At 34.4% G+C, this 22127-nt stretch overlaps 1 protein-coding gene across 1 annotated transcript in view; it reads left to right on the top strand.

The window, feature by feature from the left end:
• Positions 1–22127, top strand: part of LOC138713647 (dynein beta chain, ciliary-like) — a 206356-nt gene that overhangs the window by 162792 nt on the left and 21437 nt on the right. Inside the window, exons 46-49 of the mRNA XM_069845903.1 lie at positions 2177–2575; positions 7090–7818; positions 12897–12989; positions 16742–17044. Coding sequence (XP_069702004.1) covers positions 2177–2575; positions 7090–7818; positions 12897–12989; positions 16742–17044 — 1524 coding nt within the window. The remainder of the gene's footprint in view (positions 1–2176; positions 2576–7089; positions 7819–12896; positions 12990–16741; positions 17045–22127) is intronic.

Consider the following 22127-nt stretch of genomic DNA (forward strand, 5'->3'; position numbering starts at 1 on the left):
GTATGAATTACTTTGTTTCTTATTGATATAATGTTTGGCTTGCTTTAAAAATGGCTTTAATTTTTTTTATTACAAATATATGGGAAGATAGCATGATTATGGTTAGGTCTATTATCCAATTCCATAAAATAAATTTTATTTCACTGCTACTAAGAGTAAAGAATTCAATGTAACTTCTAAATTGTTATTGCATTCTTACCATTATGTTTTTAGGAAAGAATTGTTTTATGCCATTCTTTATTTGACTCCAAGAAACAGACTAAACAATGCAAAAATAATACTGCCATAAAATGCATTACTTTAAGAAACAATTAGAATTTACGTTTTGGTCACCAGTAACAAACGTCTGTAAAGTATGAATTATTGGAAATGAATTATTATACCGTAATTTTTATATGGGAAACATTAAGACAAAAGAGTTTTTATTGTGGTACGAACTAAAGTTGGGAATTGGAGGCTACAACCAATTTATCTCCAAGCACTATTGTATGCAGATGTCATTTTATTAATAGCAGACACTCAACAAAGACTACAAAACATGATAATTGAATGGAATGAAGAACTATTAAGAAAAGGAATGCTGATTAATATTAATAAGAATAAGACCATGTGAATATCTAAAGAAAATAAACATAATGAAGAATTAAATATTATATGCAACGATCAGATATTGGAAAAAGTAGAAAATGAAAAGTATTTAGGTACTATTATCAGCAGTGATGGAAGAACAGAACAAGAGATACTAAATAGATTTAAAAATGCAACAACAGCCTATTACCAAATAAGCAATACAATAGTTGAAAAAAAGAGAACTGGTAACTGACAAATACAAAAGCAAGATAACTGCTATGGAAATGAAGTATCTCCGGAGAACGATAGGAGAAACTAGAAGGGATCGAATAATAAACGAAAAAGTAAGAGAAGAGGTAAAACTAAAGAAATCCATAATAGAGAATATAGAAGAAAAGCAACTAAAGTGGTTCGGACATGTGTATAGAAAGGCGGAGGAAAAGAAAGTTAAACAGGTAATGGAGATGCGAGTGGAAAGAAGGATAGGAAGAGATAGACCAGGGGTTGTCAGCACAGAGCACGCTGGGGCTAGTCTCTCTTACCCGCGGAAAACGCATTGCACTAGGGAGCACTCCGTAGCTGCCTGCGGGTATTCTCTCTATCTCTCCCTGTTGCACGACAGTGCACACGGGACAGCACCGTGTCCCTTTGCACATTTCAGCGAGTGCTGACGACCACTGAGGTAGACCAAGTGGGAAAATACTATAGAGAAAATAGCACAACAGCGTGGAAAGACAATGGTTGAAATACAGAAAATTTGTAAAGATAGAGAGATTTGGAAGAGATGGACTGAGAGAGGTGAACCCGACGCCTAACAGCATTAGGGATTGGAAAAAGAGGAGGAAGAAGAAGAAGAAGAAGAAGAAGAAGAAGAAGAAGAATTTTTATTGACGGAAATAATTTTGAGATCCCATAAATACAGCTTCCTTGTTTAACAGTTTTTAACTAAGGATATCTCTGTGAATGTAATTTTGACTAAAGTGTCATCTTTGTACGCAGAAGTTCAGAATAAACCCTCAAAAAGACAAAGTAAAATTTATAGTAAAATATGAAGTGATAGAAGAAGATTTCATTAAAATATTTCACAAATTAAAAGAAAATAATAATTAAGTCCAGACCTCCATGTACATATTTTTTTATTACCTCTCGTCATAGACCTCGAAAGTATAAATCTCTACAAATTATATTTATATATTACAATCTAACGTATTTCAATATCAAAACTTTGCTGAATACTTTATTGGAATACAATTTAACTTACATGATGCGTCGTCATCAGCAGCTATGGCAGCAGCTATAATTTAATAATTCCATTAAATTGTACTGTACTATTGTTTTTATACAACGCCATCTATACCAAAAATTTAGTAATTACTTTTAATTGTACTCATACCTATATTTCTCTTGGTTTTTCATGCTATTGGAAGGAAAGGGTGCGTCTTTTCTAGCACAAACACAATGACACTTTCCCATCTCATGACACTATTCAAGATTCCCAGTTAGCCCAATAGTCTCCTTACAGACGTAATGGAACAGTGTTGAGAAAAATTGTTATCATTGGATTATGGAACTGTAACATGTTTGCTTTCTGTTTTTATTTATTAAGGTTGTTGGTATTGAAACGGAAAAGGTGTCTAAGGAAAAAGCAGTTGCTGCAGAGGAAGAGAAAAAAGTGCGAGTAATTGAAGAAGATGTTTCCATTAAGCAGAAAGTGTGTGAGGAAGACTTGCGCAAAGCTGAACCTGCACTCATAGCTGCCCAAGAAGCTCTCAACACGCTTAATAAAACCAATCTTACAGAGCTGAAGTCATTTGGATCACCTCCTCCTGCAGTGGTGAATGTAACAGCTGCTGTACTTGTTCTTTTTGCTGGTAAAGGTCGTATTCCCAAAGATCGCAGTTGGAAGGCTTGCAAATTAATGATGGGCAAAGTTGACGCCTTTTTAGAAAGCCTTATCCACTATGCTAAAGAAGACATACAGCCTGAGGTGTACAAAGCTATTCAGGTACAAATAATTTGCGAATCCTTTTTTCTTACTGTAAGAGTGGTAAAATAAGTTGAAACTTCTCATTGCTTATAGTTCACGTTAACACTTTGTTGTTAAAAACATAAAATTGTTTAGTCACACGTTAAAAAGTGTTAAAAGTGTATATACTTTTTTTTTTTTTTTAATTTTAACACTTTTTAACGTGTGACTAAACAATTTTATGTTTTTGAAACTTCTACTATACATTTTTAGAGTTCTTAGGATCATTCGTGGAATTTTAAATGACATTCTTTCGTCTCTTAAATTAGAATTGGCTTTAATATGAGATCCTCTGTGAGCACACAGGTAACCCAAGTATCAACAAGAAACATTATGTTCCTAATACTGCAATTATGAAAAATTGATATTTAAACATGTTAGATTTAAATAAAGAAAACATATTCACAAGCCTGGTATAAGCTTAGTTAATTCAGTAAACACGCTATATCACACAAAAACTGTGGTTAAAATTATAGACGAGAAAGGATTTAACTTTAATAAATTAAAAAATTAATTGGCCCGAGATAATTATTTTGCTAACTCCTTTAAATATGTGTGAAATGTATCATTTAGTTATTAATAATTTTAAAGTAATACAAACTTAGATGTTCATTACTTGCTGTCAATGCTGCGCATCCCTCCTGTCAGTCTATCACCAGATGAGTTGTGATCACTGCTCAGAACAGCTAGTATAGTGTTGGAGAATGATGGCTACATTGTTAGGAAAGGAAAGCTATTAACATTAATTAATTAATTAATTTGATTTACCCCTAAGTTAAAATTTCTTGACAATTTACCTTTAGAATATATTGTTCTACTCAAGAGAAAAGGCTAAATCAATTAAAAAGGTTTCAAATAGAAGTTACAGTAGATGTTGTCGTATAATTTCATACATATAGTTTTCTCCATGTGAGTTCTTGAGCAAAATGTAGACAGTGAATGCAGTTATTATATATCCATATTTTTAATTTCGTTTAACATTTGAAATTCGTATTCACAAAAGGAAATTTTATACTTCAGTTAAGAAACTTTACAGTGACTTTCTATGTTAGGGTGCAAATTGTGGCGAGCTCCAGTGGTGTTTGTTGTGGACAAGTATAGTGACATAGGCAGTTATTCTCAGAACAATTTCGTTTTACCTGTCATCATTATATGTCAGTGGGAGAGATACTGACCAAGTAGGACTTTTGCACCTTTCTTTTCTTTATCAAGTACTGTATAGAATTTTGATTGAAAAGTATAAATTAATTATCATCATCATTTGGTCATTAGTTTTGCATAGTACGAGGTATTATTATCATACGTCCCAGAAAAGAGCAGCTGGCCGGTCGGTTGGCTGTACCCTGCGTGGTTTCCGCTGAGCGCATAACCATTTTTCCAGCGCTTGTCCAATATATAACAGTACTATAGTCCCGACGTTGTTATTTCCGGCGTGACTCTGCATCTTTGCTTACGTCTTAGAAAGTGAAGGCTCTATAAAGTCTAGGTAGGTAGTATCGTTCGCCATTTTTGTTCTTACGTTGTCGAGTTACCATACGAGGAATCTATTTGCCACACCGTTAAACATTATCATGTCGTAGCTCCTATGATTATAAATCAAACGCATTGTAATTCAGCAAATAATTGAGCGACAAATAAAGTCTTCGTGTGCTTTCTGCCAACGAAAGAGCTAAAATGGCGGGCGATTATATTAAGTATTTACCGAGCCTTAAGAAATGAATCAGCGAATCACAAGATGCACACGTTTAAATGTAGCTGACCTGCAACGCGATTGGCTGCCGGAAATTAGAGCGACGGGACTATAACAATAAATGTTCAGTAATTTGGACTTACCATGCTCATAGCCATTGCTGAAAATGGCCTCCATTTGCCGCCACACACAACTGATATCTTCTGATAAACGAATGAACAACACTCTGAAGTTCCACATCATTGATAGCTTGGATTTCTTCTTGTATATATTCTTTTAGTTCATCTGTAAAATGAGCATTTTTCCTATAAACCCTACCTTAGTGTTCCCCATAAATAAAAGTCACAGGGTGTTATATCTGGGCTTTGTGGAGGCCTCAAATTATTACTGATTAGTCTCGTACCGAAAATACGCCTCAATTCCCTCATTGACATGCCAGCTGTATGAGCAGTGGTGGAATCTTGTTGGAAATAAACTGACAATCTTTCCGCATAAGAACACTACGTTTTCTGCTTGATTTTCGATTCTTCCTGAGCCTTTTTCTTTAAATCTCTTTAGCGAGTCGTCTATATTGTTTTGGCAGAAGGCGCAGGTCTGTTTGGAAACTTTATTCGAAATTTTCATCTTGTTTTCGCACACGACCTTCTGCCTTTTATGTATGTATTATTATACATATACCACGTTCACACAGTGAGAATTTGTTGCTAAGCGCTACCTAAATACACAATAATCACTAAACTTTATACACTAACGTTGTACACTTGAATCGAGAGTTTTGTTACATGACTTCTAAGCACACTGAATGCCATATGGGTACTGGAGCTCGATTGCACAGGAGAAACGGTTAGCGCTCGGCAGAAATCATGCAGGGCGCGGCTGGCTGTCCGGCTGCTCTTTTCTGGGACATATGATAATAATAGCTCTGTATTTGGCCTTATATGAAAAAAGTATTCTTAACACCAAAACTTGATATGTTCGTATTGCAGTAATTCTTTTCCTCCCTTTTCTTTTGTTGCTTTCCTTTCTCTCTTCTTTTCTTTATTTTTATTTATTTTTCAATACTAAATAATGTTAAGTGCCTCATAATATCTTGACCATATAAAGTATCTCAGCCTATTAATCTTAAGATAATTTATACTATAAATAGGTGATAATCAATACTTTCATAGACTCTGCGTCACTATTGCGACTGTACTCCAGATTGTATCGTAAATACAAATATCACTTATAAGCGTAGTGTTTATTTGTTACAAGTAATTAATTTGTGCACACACTTGTGTGAACAGCGCTAAATTATTTATGTGAAATGTGTTACGATGTTAGTGCTGATGTCTATCATATAGGCATTTGTGCAAATGTCAAATATTGTCAGAAGCTACACAGGACTATAACCGAAACTCAGAAAATGCGGACAATATGCAAAATTCCCATATTTCTCCATTTTAACGAATTGTGACCATTACTTACTGGTATTACAAGTTTCTTTGGCATAGGCCTATATTACACTATCAAATTTCTGTGTCACATAAGTTCCATAAAATATATATGATAAAATCATCTTTGATCACATCTAGTTGTGATATAGTTTTATGATAAAAGTTGTGGTCATCATCATACCTTTGATAAATTCTGTGATAAAAGAAAGAAAATGGCGAACATTAAAACATATGGTCTGTGAAAAACACAAAACTTTCAATGTCACATTATGAGTCACATGACATGTTTCGTCATCCATTCTTAAATACTTAGTGTAGGATTTCACATCTTCACACTGAAGTTCTCTCAATAGACTTTGATGGATTCCTTTTATATCTTTTCTCCCTACCCAATCTCTAACCCAATACTTTTTTTTTAATTTCTTCTTTAGTATTAATGCAATAACTATTTCTGCATTTATAGTACAGTAGAGCATCGATTATCTGAATACCAATCAACCGAAACATCGGTTAACCAAAAGCGTTCCAGTTGGCAAATTTGAATTTGCATGTGTGCCATGTAGAAGTTTCACTAGCGCTGTTTGCGAGATTTAGCGACAAAAAAAAAAAAAAAAAAAAAAAAAAGAGTCCTAAATTGTAGGCCAATTTCTATGGGCGTTTTGAACTTGTCATACTAGGCTAGTCAGTTTTCTGTGTTATTTGTAAGACGTGTGATACAAAATATATACTGTATGTACAGTTTTGTGTTTAATATCAGTGTTTCTTTGTTTCATACTGCTTCTATGACACCGGTACAATTTGTTTTCATAAATGATCGGTTATCCGAAAAATCAGTTATCCAGACACCCACCAATTGTTTCGGATAATCGATGCTCTACTGTAGTAACATGCATAGAACTGTTGTGGATCCATTATTAGAACTGTGATGAAAGATAGGATAAAAGCTTTAGTATAATAGTGTTATATACTCAAAATCTTACATTTGATCATATATAAGTTATTTGATAAAAAATGTTATCATATTTTGTGACACAGAAATCTGATAGCGTAATATAGGCCATAGGCTCTTTGTTTTCTTAAAGTAGAGGTTGTTATTATAGCTACAATTCATTCCATTTCAAAAAAACGTTCTTCAGGATTGTTTCCAGATGTTGCACCAATGCTAACAAAATTATACCCCATAAATGGAAAGATAACTTTGAAGTTGAATATGTATAAAATATTTTTATTGTGTCATCAGTTTTCACAGTAGACAGTCTACGAAATGATTGATTAATTAATTTTCATTTTTAACTGCAGATAGTCAATTATAATTATAATAACATGCATGTAAGAGTGTTACTTATTTACTTTTTTTATCTTCCTAGGAATATATAAAAGACCCTGAATTCAGCCCAGAAAAAGTTGTCAGCAAATCATTTGCAGCAGCAGGTTTATGTGCATGGGTGATCAACATCATCAAATTTTATGATGTTTATGTTGTAGTAGAACCCAAAAGGAAAGCACTGATACAAGCAAATGCAGAGCTTAATGCTGCTCAGGAACGTTTAAAGTTTCTGAATACACAAATTGCTTCCCTAGAAGAACAACTTGCTGTGTTGACAGCTGAATTCCAAGAAGCAACAAACGCTAAACTTAAATGTCAGGCTGAAGCAGACGCCACTGCTACCACTATAGATTTGGCTAACCGCCTTGTGAATGGTTTAGCATCTGAGAATGTACGTTGGAGAGAAAGTGTGGCCAACTTCAAGAATCAGTTAGTAACACTTCCTGGGGATATTCTGATGGTAACAGCATTCATTTCATATGTGGGTTGCTTCACTCGCCCATACAGAGTTGATCTACTGAAGAAGCACTGGGAACCTTTCCTGAAGACGTTAAACCCTGCAATACCTGTGACTCCTGATGTAGATCCTATGAACCTATTGACAGATGATGCACAAATTGCCCAGTGGAACAATGAAGGTCTTCCTAATGACAGAATGTCTTCTGAAAATGCAACTGTCCTTACAAATTCTGAAAGATGGCCACTGATGATAGATCCACAGCTCCAGGGTATCAAGTGGATCAAGAATAAATATGGCAGTGAACTCCGAGTATGTATGATATGATATGATATATATTTCTTCACAGCACTTCTTTACATGTAATGGTGTACCTCACATTTCTGTATCCGGTGCCACCCTTAACATATTATTACAATAACACATTATTTGCAGTACACGTCTACACACGTACTCCCAATTATGCTATGTACCTTTTTTATTATTTGGTCAATCTCCCCTTCAGTATTTCCGTACATTTCATTTGCTATTCTCTGTTTGATCATTAATCCTAATATATCTAATATTATATACTCCTTTCACACCCCCCTTTTCCTCTAACTACTATTCACTAAAATCTCAATTTCAATTTTTCTCTATAAATTATCATATTGAATTATTTGCCTATTTGTTCTTTGACCTTTTATTCAATTACTGTTCCAACATTCAAATGTTAGTACTAATTTTATGCTGACACTTGATCATTTCTCTAAACCCTTTCTCACTATTTTCACTCATTCCTATTTGCGCTCACTTTCACTTTCACACTATTCTGCTTACACCTAATCCATTGTCACTATTCTCACTTCCTATAAATACTTATATTTTATTTTCACATCTGCTTATACACTTTCTCTCTCCCCTATACTTCTCGATCTTTTCCACTTTCACTTTACTTGCACTTTTTGATCACAACCCCACTTTTTTTTTTACACATACCGTATCAAATATCTCTGCTAAATCCTCAACTGTCGCAAATTCTGACCTTCCTTTACTGTTCGTCTCTGCCTTATTTCTGACTTTGTCTTTCTTTCTATTTATTTCTTCTTCTATTCCTCGTTTATTTCCCCCCCCCCCACGCTTTCACTTTCACATACTAGATTTCCACTTACACTTGCACCCTTATTCTTTACACTACTTTCTTCCCTATCACTTCCTGACTCTTGGTTTCTCTTTTCATCACCCCTCGCCTTTTTTCTAGCGCCCATGTTGTTTCTTCCGTTATTGTCAGCATTCCTTCTGGAGTGCGCTAACCTTACCCCCATCGTATGGAGACTAGGAATTCGCTTACGTTGCATGATCACGTTACTGTTTTCTTCTCCTTGCTGCGCCATCATCTTTACACTTCCTCGTACGTCAGTATGTGGGTTCCTGAACTCATTACTATTCACTTCTGTTTCCATGTGTTGATCTGCGACAGTCACTTGTTCCGTCCTTGAAGTTGGGATGATTTTCTTCCACCATTCATGCTCCTTCCCTCCGCTTATGTAGCTAACGTCGACCCTCTGTTGCCTTCTCGTTGTTTCCCTCTGCAGAGTTGAAATATGTCCACTGTCCTCTTTACTCCGAGTATGTATACACTTCATATCTTTGCATTAAAATCCCGTAATACGCCACTGAGTTAACTCTGTAGCCTGAAGGAATGTGAACTACAACATTATCAGTGCATGCCCCTTGTGTCTCATTGTCCCTCTCCTAGTATGCTCCTTCATTCTCTGTCCACTAACTGCCTAGCAGCTCTCTGAACTTTTCCCTCACTGGCTGCAGACTTAACTTAGTTGCGTAGTATGAAGAATTAACATATGAGGTTCCCGTGCCTTATTACCAGGCAGCGCATTTTCGTTCCCAAACAAGTTAGGAAAGTTACCGGTTAGTATATCCTGGAGTTTTAGGGTTCAAACTCTGACCCTAAATGCTTACATCAGGACACTACCTACGAAAGGTATAATCTAGTTCATTATATAATAATAATGGAGCATGACAACTGTAAGTAGGCTTGCTACTAACTTGAAATGGTCTGTTCAGCTACTTTTTAACCATATAAACGCACTAACACTGCGAAACATATGTACAAAATATTAGTGCTACCTATGACAGAAAGTATAATTAGATCGATAATAATAATAATGAACTAGTTTATACAATAATAGAACATAATAGCAAGGTGCGAATTAAGATTTCTGAGGAAGGGGGAATAGAATCCTAGATAGAGAATACCATACATAAAATAATTATTATCCTCAATTGATACGGCTCAACGCTTGGTCGCACTGAGTTGCTTGTCTTGTATCTTGATCATAATAATAATTATGTCCATGAGCAGGCTTAAGATAAGATTGTCAGCTTGCTGGTGATGATAATACATCAATATTATTTTCTTTGCTTATTTTATACTTTATAAAGTATCTTCGTATTAAAACAATTATATTTTGTGAGGGGGGATAGAAGTTATCCCTGGCAGGTATGTTAATATGAATTTATGAGAGGGGGATAACTTTCCAACAGGGGGGAAATTCCCCCCAATCCACCCCCGTTAATTCGCACCTACATAATAGTAAACATGATACACATTAACTGTAAATGAGGAGCGTTTTTGCAAAACTTGCTAACTGCAAAATTTGCAAAATTGAGATTTTGATGGATTCGTTAACATAAGGCAGGCCTCTACATGATGTTAAAGGCGTCTTAGTAAAATTTGATTATTTCTCTTCATTGTAGTGTGTCAAAATGTAATCATTTTTCCAAAACTTGCTTTCTGCCATGTGAGAGTTATAGCAAAATTTTTCTTACTACAGTGTTTTGTCTCTCCTGTAAAATTTAGTTTTTTCAGTTAGCAAGTTTTGCAAAAACGGTCCTCAAATACTCTATATTTAATAACGAAATCAACTCCGTTACAGTGAACAAAAACATATATTCTAAGATTATGAAATTCATATCTTTCACTGTAACTGCCAGTAAAAATTTGTTTAAGCTAAGAAAATGTTCTTCCTACGTCACATGACGTTACAGGGACAAAATAATAGTAACAAAAATCAATATACGAATTAGCAATATTTACATTTTACACAGTATATACAAATAATTCATTTATCAAAACCTATCCCGCTGCAGTGAATGGAAACATATATTCTGAGGTTATGAAATGCAAATCTTTTACGAACATCACATAAAATTTGTTTAAACTAAGGGAATGTTCTTTCTGTCATATGACGTTACATGTTTATAATACATTACATAATTTTGTTATTTAATGACCCCATACATACCTGCTTGCAATTCTACCCTGCTTATGCATCCACGTGACGTAATAGATGTACAAGAAGGAACTACTCGATCCACTGTACGTTTGGGAATGGAAATGCTCTGCCTGCTTGTTACCTATTTTCTATCATGATCTGATAGAAATAATATATCCCATATTGTTGTCCTGAGGTCATGGAAGCATGGAGCTTTACCTTCATGTCCTCCAAGTGTCCTCATGGTATCTAAAGGAGGAACTTTTATCTTTTTACATTGTTCTTGATGACATTCAGCAAAAAAGGATTGAAAAATGTTTTGCTCATATCTATCACTATTAATCGTTTCTTTAAAAAAAAAAAAAAAAAGGCTTATTATTCTGTCACTGCTAAACATGTACCACGCTCAAATTTTTTGGTCATGAAGATGTTCAGTATGAAGTAGATTAGGTTTTTCGGAACTCCAATATTGGTTGTTTTTCGTTTTATCATAACTATGTAACTGGAACCAAGCTTCATCTGAAAATAAAATGTGATTAGGATCAATTTCTCAGACATGCACTTCACTCAAAAACCATTCACAAAATCTACTGGATCACTCAGTTTAAGTTCTTGCACCTTTTAACGTTAATGTTAACAGAGTTATGGGGGACATCATTTACATTTACCTCCTCCCCCCGTTACAGCTTGACAGTGGTACAGTATATCGGAATATGATCATTTAATAAAGGTATTTTCGGGGGGCATGTTTCTTACAGTGTTACGTCCATATCCGAGATGTTAGGGCTTGAACAGTGCAGTAGGTCTACTACAAATTTTCTCTCTCATATAGAAACACATGCATACATCAATAAAACTACGTAACAGTGCTAACAGAAATTTTTTTATACGAAGCTTACCCTCCTGAAGATGATATATGAAATGTAAACTCTAATTATTTTATTTAATCTCGTCTTTAAGTTTACACATTCTACCGGGATCACTTTCTTTTTTCTGCATTGTTCTGCAGTATGTTATTCATACATCTCCAAGTGGCGGCCTGAACACCTGCAGACTTCTAACACATGAGTATAGACTCTTACAAAAGGAACATTACAGTGCTCCCATTTCTCAAATGAGATATAGGAATTCTTTTACATCAGAAATTTAAAATAAATATTATAGTCCAGACACAAGATCTGAAGACATTATTTCATCAATTTAAGCACAAAAACTTAATCATAAAAAAAAAATCTTTTGAATTCAATATTTTCTAATGTTAATAGAAAAAAAAAGAGTTCAGACAAGTTTGGGGGGCATAACTCCACCTATGAATTAGTTTGATGTGTTTTTAATTTTTTTAAACTAATGTTGCAAAAGACGTGTTGTAAAATGTTTGTAACACGTTGCTGTGTAAAAATACGTAGGAACATGTTTTTTACTTTATACAACAACAACAACAACAACAACAACAACAATGAAATGAAGTGACACTTCTGAAATTGAAAAGTGTCAAATAATACATGAAAGTACATAAAATCAATTTTCTCACTAGCCTTACACAAACCAAACATGTGAAATTGATAATGTGTATTATTTCATTTTACTTAATAATATAGAGGGAACAATACTTTGCTGTGCCACCACATAATTTTTCTTTTAGCTGATACACCAACAAAAGGAACACATAATTTCACGTGTTCTTTGTTCACTCTTCTCACACACTAGTGAGTGACAGAACATAATTATGTAGTTGTACGTTTATTGTAGTGTTGTTTTTGTCAGTGGAATAAATATGAAGAGTTCGCGGGAAAAACTATGAATGTTACAGTTTTCTTAAGGTTGGTGTATCTAATTCAATGGATTACTGCGAAATTTAATGTTTTTCTTATGAAAAATGGTAAAAAGGAGAATTATCACCACGAATACAGTAATCCTTTCCTTTATTTTCTATAGAAACAACACTACATCTTGCAGTTATAGACTCAATTAGATCATTATCTAATCCTTAACAGAAATGTGACATTAATCGTTTTTCCCGCGAACTCTTCATATCATATAATGGTGTAGCGAAATTTTGTCCATCCAATGCAAATTAATATTCAGTTCAGTAAAGCGTCATTCTTTCCTTAATAGGTGATACGACTTTCTCACAAACATTATCTGGATGTTATCGAGAATGCTCTCTCTGATGGTGCGACTGTTTTATTGGAGAATATTGGAGAGACGGTATGTATAATTACATTTAGGTAGACTATAAATGGTACCAGTAAGTTAAATAGAGATTTTTACTGAAGAATCATGAATTCTAATGTCACTGTTGTTGCATTGTGTAGACTTCTAAAGTTGTTCCTGCACAACTCAATTTTCTATTAAACATATAATTAAATCCACAATGATGATGATGGTCATGAGATTAAGAAAGAAAGCATGTATGATTTACTTAATGTTATGGCATAGCTTACATTATGTTGGTTACATAGTCAAACGTATATAGAGAGCTTCAAGCACCAAGTAATTAATATGGCTTCAAATAGAATTATAATTTGTAATGTGTGCAACGGCACACTATCGCTATTATCTTATAGATACATGATTATTTGTAACAAAAGTTGTATTATTAATCTGACAATCTGATTCGTATCATAATTTGCAAATTACACTGAATAACAAAATAAATACAGCTTGTACAATGTATACAATATGAATACATGGATTCAGGAAAAATGTTCCACAATAACATAAATTTCTTATAATATGCTAAATAAATTATAAAATTATGCTATGCTTTGTAAACTAGAAATTTTCAAACAAAATGATCAAAAAAATTCAACAAAGAACAATAATAATTCATATTCATTTACAATTCATTGTTGTTTCATATAGAAGTAATTCCATATACAATGGCCCACAAAGAGTCCATATAAGCTCTTCACTCTTCACTAGATCACTTCAAGACCTCTGTGATGAAAATACAGTATTGCAATTTTACCCAGTGAGTTTCGACAAATCCTTCCAATTTTGTCCCTAAAGGCACTGAAAGCTGACGAAGTAGAGGCATGCCTTAAATACTCAAAACTGGAGCCACATATCAGGACTTTTTCATTAAAAACTAATGTTAGAGTGGCTGAAAATAATGAACAAGTTGCAGGCAGGTTATCTGAATTCTTTTAAGTATAGGAGAATGTACCACATCAAGTTCTTATGACTTTTTTTCAGTTTTGGACCCCTACAAAATATAAATGAGTTAATTCAAAGAGTGTATCCTGACATTGAATACACAATAAGTAATTCGAATGGCTTTGTTAGAGAGCATTTCTGACCTCCACAAATGATAGTGTTGCTTTCAAATGATCTCGTTTGAAATTGAATAGACTCTGAAGAAACTGTCAGAATTGCCATTCCACGTATTATGGTACGATTAAAGTTGGGGCTTGTATAATACTATTTAGAAATTTGGATCCTCCACGTTTGTGCAGTGGCATTAGCCTTCAAATTATCTCTTTAAGAAAAATGTTAATTGAAACAAAAATTATCACTAAAATTGACACTGGAAACACTGTATGCCTACTTATCCAGTGAATACTCCTAATTTCAATTGGTATTCCTGTCCAATTTAGCCTAAACGTTTACAGTTTGCTGTAAAATTATCCTTTCAATAACTGTCAATAAAACTCAAGGACAGTCTCTCAAAGTTGTTGGAGTTGATTTACATTAACTGGCAAAAAAAGTGGATCACTTAATTTTTTTAAGAAATATAACATTTTTATACATCTTTGATTGCACACTTTTAACACTTTGTATCACTTAAGAATTTAGCTATACTAACAACTTCCAAGTGTTAAAAAGAAGACTAAATAGTAAATTTTTTATCAAGTTGACTAGTTTCGACTTCGTGTTAGTCTTCCTCAGAACTCGTGAAATCGTTGCTCATCCAGTTTCTTCAGTTGTTTTGCTGGGCTGCTTATTCTTTACTTTTTCTACATTTTGACAATGGTTTATTGTAAAATAAAGTTAATATAATATTGATATGTATCTTGTCGTCCCGCGCTGTGGCATAGTGGTCTAAGGCATCCTGCCTAGGACTCGCGTTACGGAATGCATGCTGGTTCGAATCCTCATGGGGGAAGAAATTTTCTCATGAAATTTCGGCCAGTGTATGGAACCAGTGCCCACCCAGCATCGTGATGCACTTGGGGAGCTGCGATACGTAGCGAAATCCAGTTACGAAAGCCAGCTATAATGGCTGGGGGGGATCATCATGCTAACCACACGATATCTCCATTCTAGTTGGATGATCGTTCACCTCTAATTCAGCATGTGGATGTGAGACCATCAACCGGCTGGTCGGTTATGGTCCTTCATGGGCTGTCGTGCCTCGGATTATTATGTATCTTGTCATCAAAATGCTGTTTGCAGTTAATCTTAAACTTCTAAAATGTTGTAAGTTATGCAACATTTAAAGTAATGAATTTCATGTAGTTATTGAAGCAAAGTCTTACATTAACACATGATTTTGGCACTGAAACTTTCACTATACACTTTTATCTTGTCCTAATATAATGTGTTACCATCTCTGATGATGATGATACCCTCCACTTGTCATGGCATGCTGGCCATCGAGGACTTCAACATTACCTGAAGGATGAGGTTCTTCTACTCCTGCAATACTGCCTGCATTTCGTTAAATGTATCAAAGTTTCGATGATGGACACTTTGGCCGAGCATATCCCACAAGTATTCAATAGGAATTAAGTCCGGGTTGCGTGGTGGCCAGTCTAGGTTTGATATCAAGAAGATAGTCCATCATGCAGTGAGCAGTATAGGGGACGTTGTGTTGAATATGGATGAAATTTTCACTGACAAAGGAGCGAAAGGGATTACATGGTTTGCTAATATCTCCACTATGTAGCTGTACATTGAGATCATCTACGTCGACGAAAACAATCTCTCTCTGGGCCCCAAAGCTGATATTGCCTCATATCATGAACAAGCCATCTTCAAACAGTGTTCCCTCAGAGAAGTTTCAAGGTTGCTGCTCATGCTTTCTCCATATTTCTCTATACCATCAAGTGACCAAAGACAAAATCGCGACTCATCCGTGAACAGCACTATTGACCATTGGTCCATTGTCCAATTTTGGTGTTGATGCATAAACTGTAATCACTCTTTGAATGTAGGCTTTCATCGCCGACATCAATGGGGAAAGTGTTTTCCAGGCTAATAGTCTACTGGCGATATTACGTCCGGACGTTTCGTCTACAGCTGTGGTAGACATCTTCAGTGGTGAGGCACTCACGGGCGTAGTGACCTCTCAGTGTGCCAGGGCGACTGGCAAATGGGTAGAAGAATCACAAAAACCACTTATTAGTGTTTAGTGATTATTATTATTATTATTATTATTATTATTATTATTTACTAGTAATGTTATATTTAATTGTTGAAGTATTAACATACCGTCGACCGGGTATACTTTACACAAGGGGGTAACTTTACACATTTCTAGAAAAATGTTTAGAAGGCAGCACATTACAGACAATGTGTAGCAACTCCGTGGAACTGATTCTGTGACAACAGCACATGTGTATAGTAGACTGAAGTGTGTGCCATTATTAAAGCTGTTATATACCATTTTTCTAGAAATGTGTAAAGTTACCCTCCTTGTGTAAAGTATACCCGGTCGATGGTATGTGACTAATAATAACATCACAGTAATTTAATTTTTGAAACACAACAGTATCGCATTGTGAACAGTACCACATACTGCTTGCTGATGTTTGTCGTAAATACAACGGAGAAACGTCAGAAACGAGGCTGGATGCTGCTCACGAATTACTACCGTGAGAGGTTTAAAGAGAAGGAAAGCATTATGCTTCTGAATCTCTACGTATTTCACAAATATTAAACATAGTATACTACTCTTTTATTTGCTTGGATACCCCTATTTAACAGTCGCTGATTTTAACACTGTCTTGTTCTAGGTGGATGCAGTACTAGATCCCCTACTTGGACGTAATTTGATCAAAAGGGGTCGTGCAATTAAGATCGGCGATAAGGAGATGGACTTCAATCCTCAGTTCCGCTTAATATTGCAGACGAAGCTAGCCAATCCTCATTATAAGCCTGAGATGCAGGCTCAGACAACGCTCATTAACTTTACAGTCACACGAGATGGTCTTGAGGAACAGCTTTTGGCAGAAGTAGTAAAGGCAGAAAGACCAGATCTTGAAAAGTTGAGGTCAGAATTGACCAAACAACAAAATGACTTCAAGATCACTTTAAAGGTTAATGTTTTTATTATATACAGAAATATTAGATGATATAGTATTAGCAGTATTATCTCTTTCTTTTATCTAATAAATTATGGTAGAAATGTCCCATTTATCATTATGTAATAGTTGATATATTTAATATAATGTCCATTCATTGCAGATTTTCACGCTATACCAAATTGAAGGAATGAATAATGAACCTGGCTTCTTAGCAATAGGTGGTACAATGTACGGATAAGTTGAAGGATATGGAAATATGACAATGCAGACTGTTCCCTACTATGACTGAAACAAAGAAAATTTTAATATTTCTGAAGGTCATAAATGTACTGGAAACTTGAGTCCATTTAAAAACACGAAGTAAAATTGGATACTTATAGTTCCGTCGCTCTTAATTCCGGCACCCAATCACATTGCAGGTCAGCTACATTTAAACATGTGCATCTTGTCATTTGCTGCTGATGACGTTATGCACGTCCTAAGGCTCGATAAATATTTAATATAATCACCCATTTGCGTTTGCAGAAAGCACAGGAGAACATTATTTGCAGCTCAATTATTTGTTCAATTACAGTGCATTTGATTTATTATCATAGGAGCTATGACATGATAATGTTTAACGGTGTGGCAAATAGATTCCTCGTCTGGTAGCTTGGCAACGAAAGAACAAAAATGGAGAATGATACTACCTACCTAGACTTTATAAAGCCTTCACTACCTAAGGCATAAGCAAAGAGGAGGAGTCACGCCGGAAATAACAGCGACGCGACTATAGCAGTAGAAAGGTGCTAAGTGCCAAAATTAAAAAAAAAAAAAAAATGTGATATTTCATTAGAATGGTGCAAATTGCCAAGGGGTATTACATATCAACAGGAATAGGTCCACAGGAGATTGTAGAATGTTATTAAGACCACCAAAAGGTGGCAGTGGTGCAAAATTACCAGGGCTCTCTCATAAGAAAGATGCAATGTGCTATTCGTTTTTATTTACCGCCATTGTTTATTTGTTGGGTTAATAGTGAAGTTATGGGAAAATGCATTATTGATTATATACCATGGTGTTATTTTACAAACAGGAAGGTCAGCGTAAGTAGGCCAAGTCTTATGCTGTTGTTGTTTTCTAGGCCAGGCGTTTGACAATAAAGTCATTTGACCTCTTGCACTCCTCTAAGTCTTATATACAACATAATACGTACCGGTAATTAATGTAGGGCTATAAATCACATAGAAACAAAATGTATTACCTCTAGATGATGCAGCTGGTTTTTTTAAACTTCTAAATTGCTAGTGTTAAAAATCCAGAAAATAGGAGGGAATATCATTAAATTAGTACGTTTTTCTTTATTGTAAATGCAGAATGAAATGTAGTTGACTGACACCCGAGTAGAAAATAGTTTTTTTTATGACTAGGGCCGAGTATTTATGGAGATCACAATAGATTTTTACTAATCTTTACGAATTAAGTGATTCTGATTAATAATATGCGGATAAAACAGTCGTGACAAATCGCGAAATAGAGTTCTAATAGCGATTCATATTCTGAGTTTTTTTCACTTGAATTTGTTATATATCCAAGTAGGCTACATTACATGGTATTCCCGGTGTTCTGATTACGTTAGTAAACTCAAAAGACGGAGAATTCAATATTTCACTAGTAATTTGAAAGTGATAATTTGAGGGCTGCAAGTTTTTTTCGTTTTTAATGAATGTATGTTAAATTACAATCTCAATCCAACAAATATTGTCTATTGACCATACCGCATCTTTACCAGAATCCAATGAACCTTTAATGTTAATTATTTGGAAAGTAATATTCATACTGAGTTAATACTCCAATTCCAAAATAATTGTATTTTCCAAAATGTCCATTAATCTCCGCCAAGAGTACAAATCAATCCCCAACTATCTCTGCCAGTATTAAAAAACACAAATGATAAAATTAATCTTCATAAACACCTGCCCCTGATTATGACCAAGATTATTCAACACTATCAACATATCTGTTGGGTCTCTTTATTGTCACACCAGTACAATGACGTTAATATAGAAGTTATAATAATCATGATGAAAGTCAGCGATACAAAGTTTCAAATGGTGAGTGTGATTTGCTTCCAGTCTTTAAAATCACTTTAATGAAAGTATTTGGAGAAATTAACAGATCTAAGGATAATAAATGTATCATAGTACCTACGAAATGTTTATGGGACTTGACACATTTCATAAATTGTGAAGTTTGTTTGTCTCTCAGTGTGTTAATTTTAGTAGTATCATCAAACTATTGATATAGATTTGTGAAAAGTTGTCGTAAGTACTATCAAAAATATATTCTTAAAATTGTTCAAGAGCAAAAGTTATTTATTAATAAAATACTGTTCATAAATTTGACATTTTGCACCTTTCTACTGTTAAGTATCCAATTCCTTTCAACTGCTAGAGTTTATTTACTGGGAAAGGATATTTCACTTCATATTTATGTAGGGCTACTTGTCATAAAGTGACAGTGACAATAAATGAGACAGAAGTGAAACTCAATTTGTACCAAATGTTTGAAACAAAATATTACAAGAGAGGCTCCTCATTATATTCTTTCTCATACGCATTTCGCAACAATTCAGTTGCCTTATTGTATTGCAAGTGATATTAAGGCTTAAAGTTTATTTTATGAAACTGGTACTTACAACACACATAGGCCTACCAGTTTAGTCTCGTGATCTTGTAGATTGGTTGTTTTAAGCAAACCTGCATTTTATAATGTGATTCCAAATTTAGGTAGGCCTACCTGTATCCAGTTAGGGAAGTGAGACAATATGCGCTGATATGGAATCCTGCCACTGGTTTCTATGGCCAGAAGACATACCATTAGTAAAAAATGACATAATGTCATGTAAAAAAGTGATCCGTAAAAAATTTGTTTATACATTTCTTCACAACAAAGAGTACTTGCTTCGTAAATCTAAACCACAACCTCCAGGAACTGTATTCAACATGTATTTAGACACGTTTATTTGATAAGTCAACCCCTGGAATGCTTACAACGGTATTATTTCAGGTATAGAAGGCTGTGCTCTGTAGCTTGTAGTGACCATTGTTGCCAATTTAGTGACTGTGTCATTTTTGTTGTTATTGCACTTTTTATTTATAATTAAGTAAGGCACTTTGAAGCTTTAACATTATTTTAAATGATAAGTCTCAATGGACATTGTAAAATAATCTAGCAAATAACTGAAGTAACTTGAAATTATTTTATTAAGAAATTTAATGTGTTGCGTAAGCTTCAAATATTCGCGTTATTGACTGCGCGAAACTATTTATTGTATACATGTATGTGTATGTTGTAAGGGAGGGGGTATGTCTTTCTTAAATCGAGGTATGCCAGGGGAAAATTTTGGGGTAGCATACCGCCTCTGGTTTTTTTCCCACTTCCCTCACTGCCTGTATCACTTATATTTATACTCTGGAACAAGGAATTAGGTACGGTACCTAGTGATGTTAACTAGCAGTTTTCTATGTGGTACAAATTCATAGTGATCAAGTCTGCGGTGAAAATCCACAGCTGTTTAAAACTGCTGGCACACATACACAATAGCAAAAACATAGAGTCTATATCCGCAGTCTAAATATCCTGTATAATGTCTGAGATAGATTTATTATATTGTTTGGTAATAACTAGTAAAACACAGGATATCATAAACATTGTCACTAATAATTTGGATTTGCCCAGCTTACAGTAAAAAGTAGCCTTGCTCTTTTAACTGTTTTTTCTATAATAAACAGAATATGAATATTATCATTAATAAGAAATATAAATTCAGTACTTCAAGGAAATATTTATTTAAAAAAAGGTTATTTGGATGGACTCGAGCTTATTGACACAATCATTGAAATCATCACTGCTTTTCTGTATGACTATTTTAACCACAGTGACGAGGACCAAAACTGGGATCTGGAATAATGAAGTCATTGACATGGGATAATATTTGTAATTTTTATATCTTGTTTAGTCAACTGTCCGAAGACAGATTTGAACCTCATAAGTGACACCATCATTCATGAGGCAACTAAGCCAGGAGATAATGGGGTAAGGTGGCCAGTTCCTTTCCCCCTCCATTGCATACATCACTGACTAGTTACATATTACACTAATCAAACTTCAGATGTATACAGACATTATTGTTCTTCCTCTATAAGGGTATAATTTGACAGAACCTTGGTATGCATGTAATACCAGTCAAGAACGATTTAATCTCATAAGAAGAGTTTCTTAAATCTAAAACCTAGATCTAAGAGAAAATATAATAGTTTTACAGAATCTCTTTTTTTATTGTAACAAAAATACGTTATGTGCAGGTCACATATTGTCCTATATTAAGTACTGAATTATGTTGACGAAAGTTCCAGAGAATTGAATATATTGTTGTTATCAATAGAACTACATCTTTGATCCATAGTTGACACTTCATACTTTCTAATTACTTGATAGAAACAAATAAAATATAAATATAAATCTTAACTTACTCATGTTGAAGAAACACCCTGTAAATTCTATTGTAACCTGTAGTGCTTTTTTTCTTTCATTTACCTACGCATAGCTAACGAAGAATTGAATATACAGAGTGTAACTAAATATGTGAGAAACCAATGGGGAATTGTTACAGGACATATGAACAAGCAAAAATTCTCATATAAACATCTAGCCAATTTCGCATAATTTCTGAGCTAGTCATTGTTTGTGGTGTACAAGATAAAGTTTAATTGACAACGTACAGGAATTTTTGTTCTTTATAGAAAATTCTATTTATATTTTATTTACATTCATCTCAATACTAATGAAAATAATGCAATAAGAATTCTTTGTTTACGAAACAGAAACTAATACAAAAGGTGCTGAAAATGACCACCGTGAGAGAAGAAAATTATGTGTGACTTATTTATCTGTACATCACAAACAATGACGGTAACTCAGAAACTGAGTGAAATTGACCAGATGTATATGAACATTTTTGCTTATTTTTATGTCCTCTATCAATTGCCCAGAGGTTTTCCACGTGTTCAGTTACACTCTGTACAGCTCGATTCAACTTTATTGGCCCTTGTCC

Source organism: Periplaneta americana, chromosome 14 (assembly GCF_040183065.1).
Source record: "Periplaneta americana isolate PAMFEO1 chromosome 14, P.americana_PAMFEO1_priV1, whole genome shotgun sequence".
Classification (NCBI taxonomy): domain Eukaryota; kingdom Metazoa; phylum Arthropoda; class Insecta; order Blattodea; family Blattidae; genus Periplaneta; species Periplaneta americana.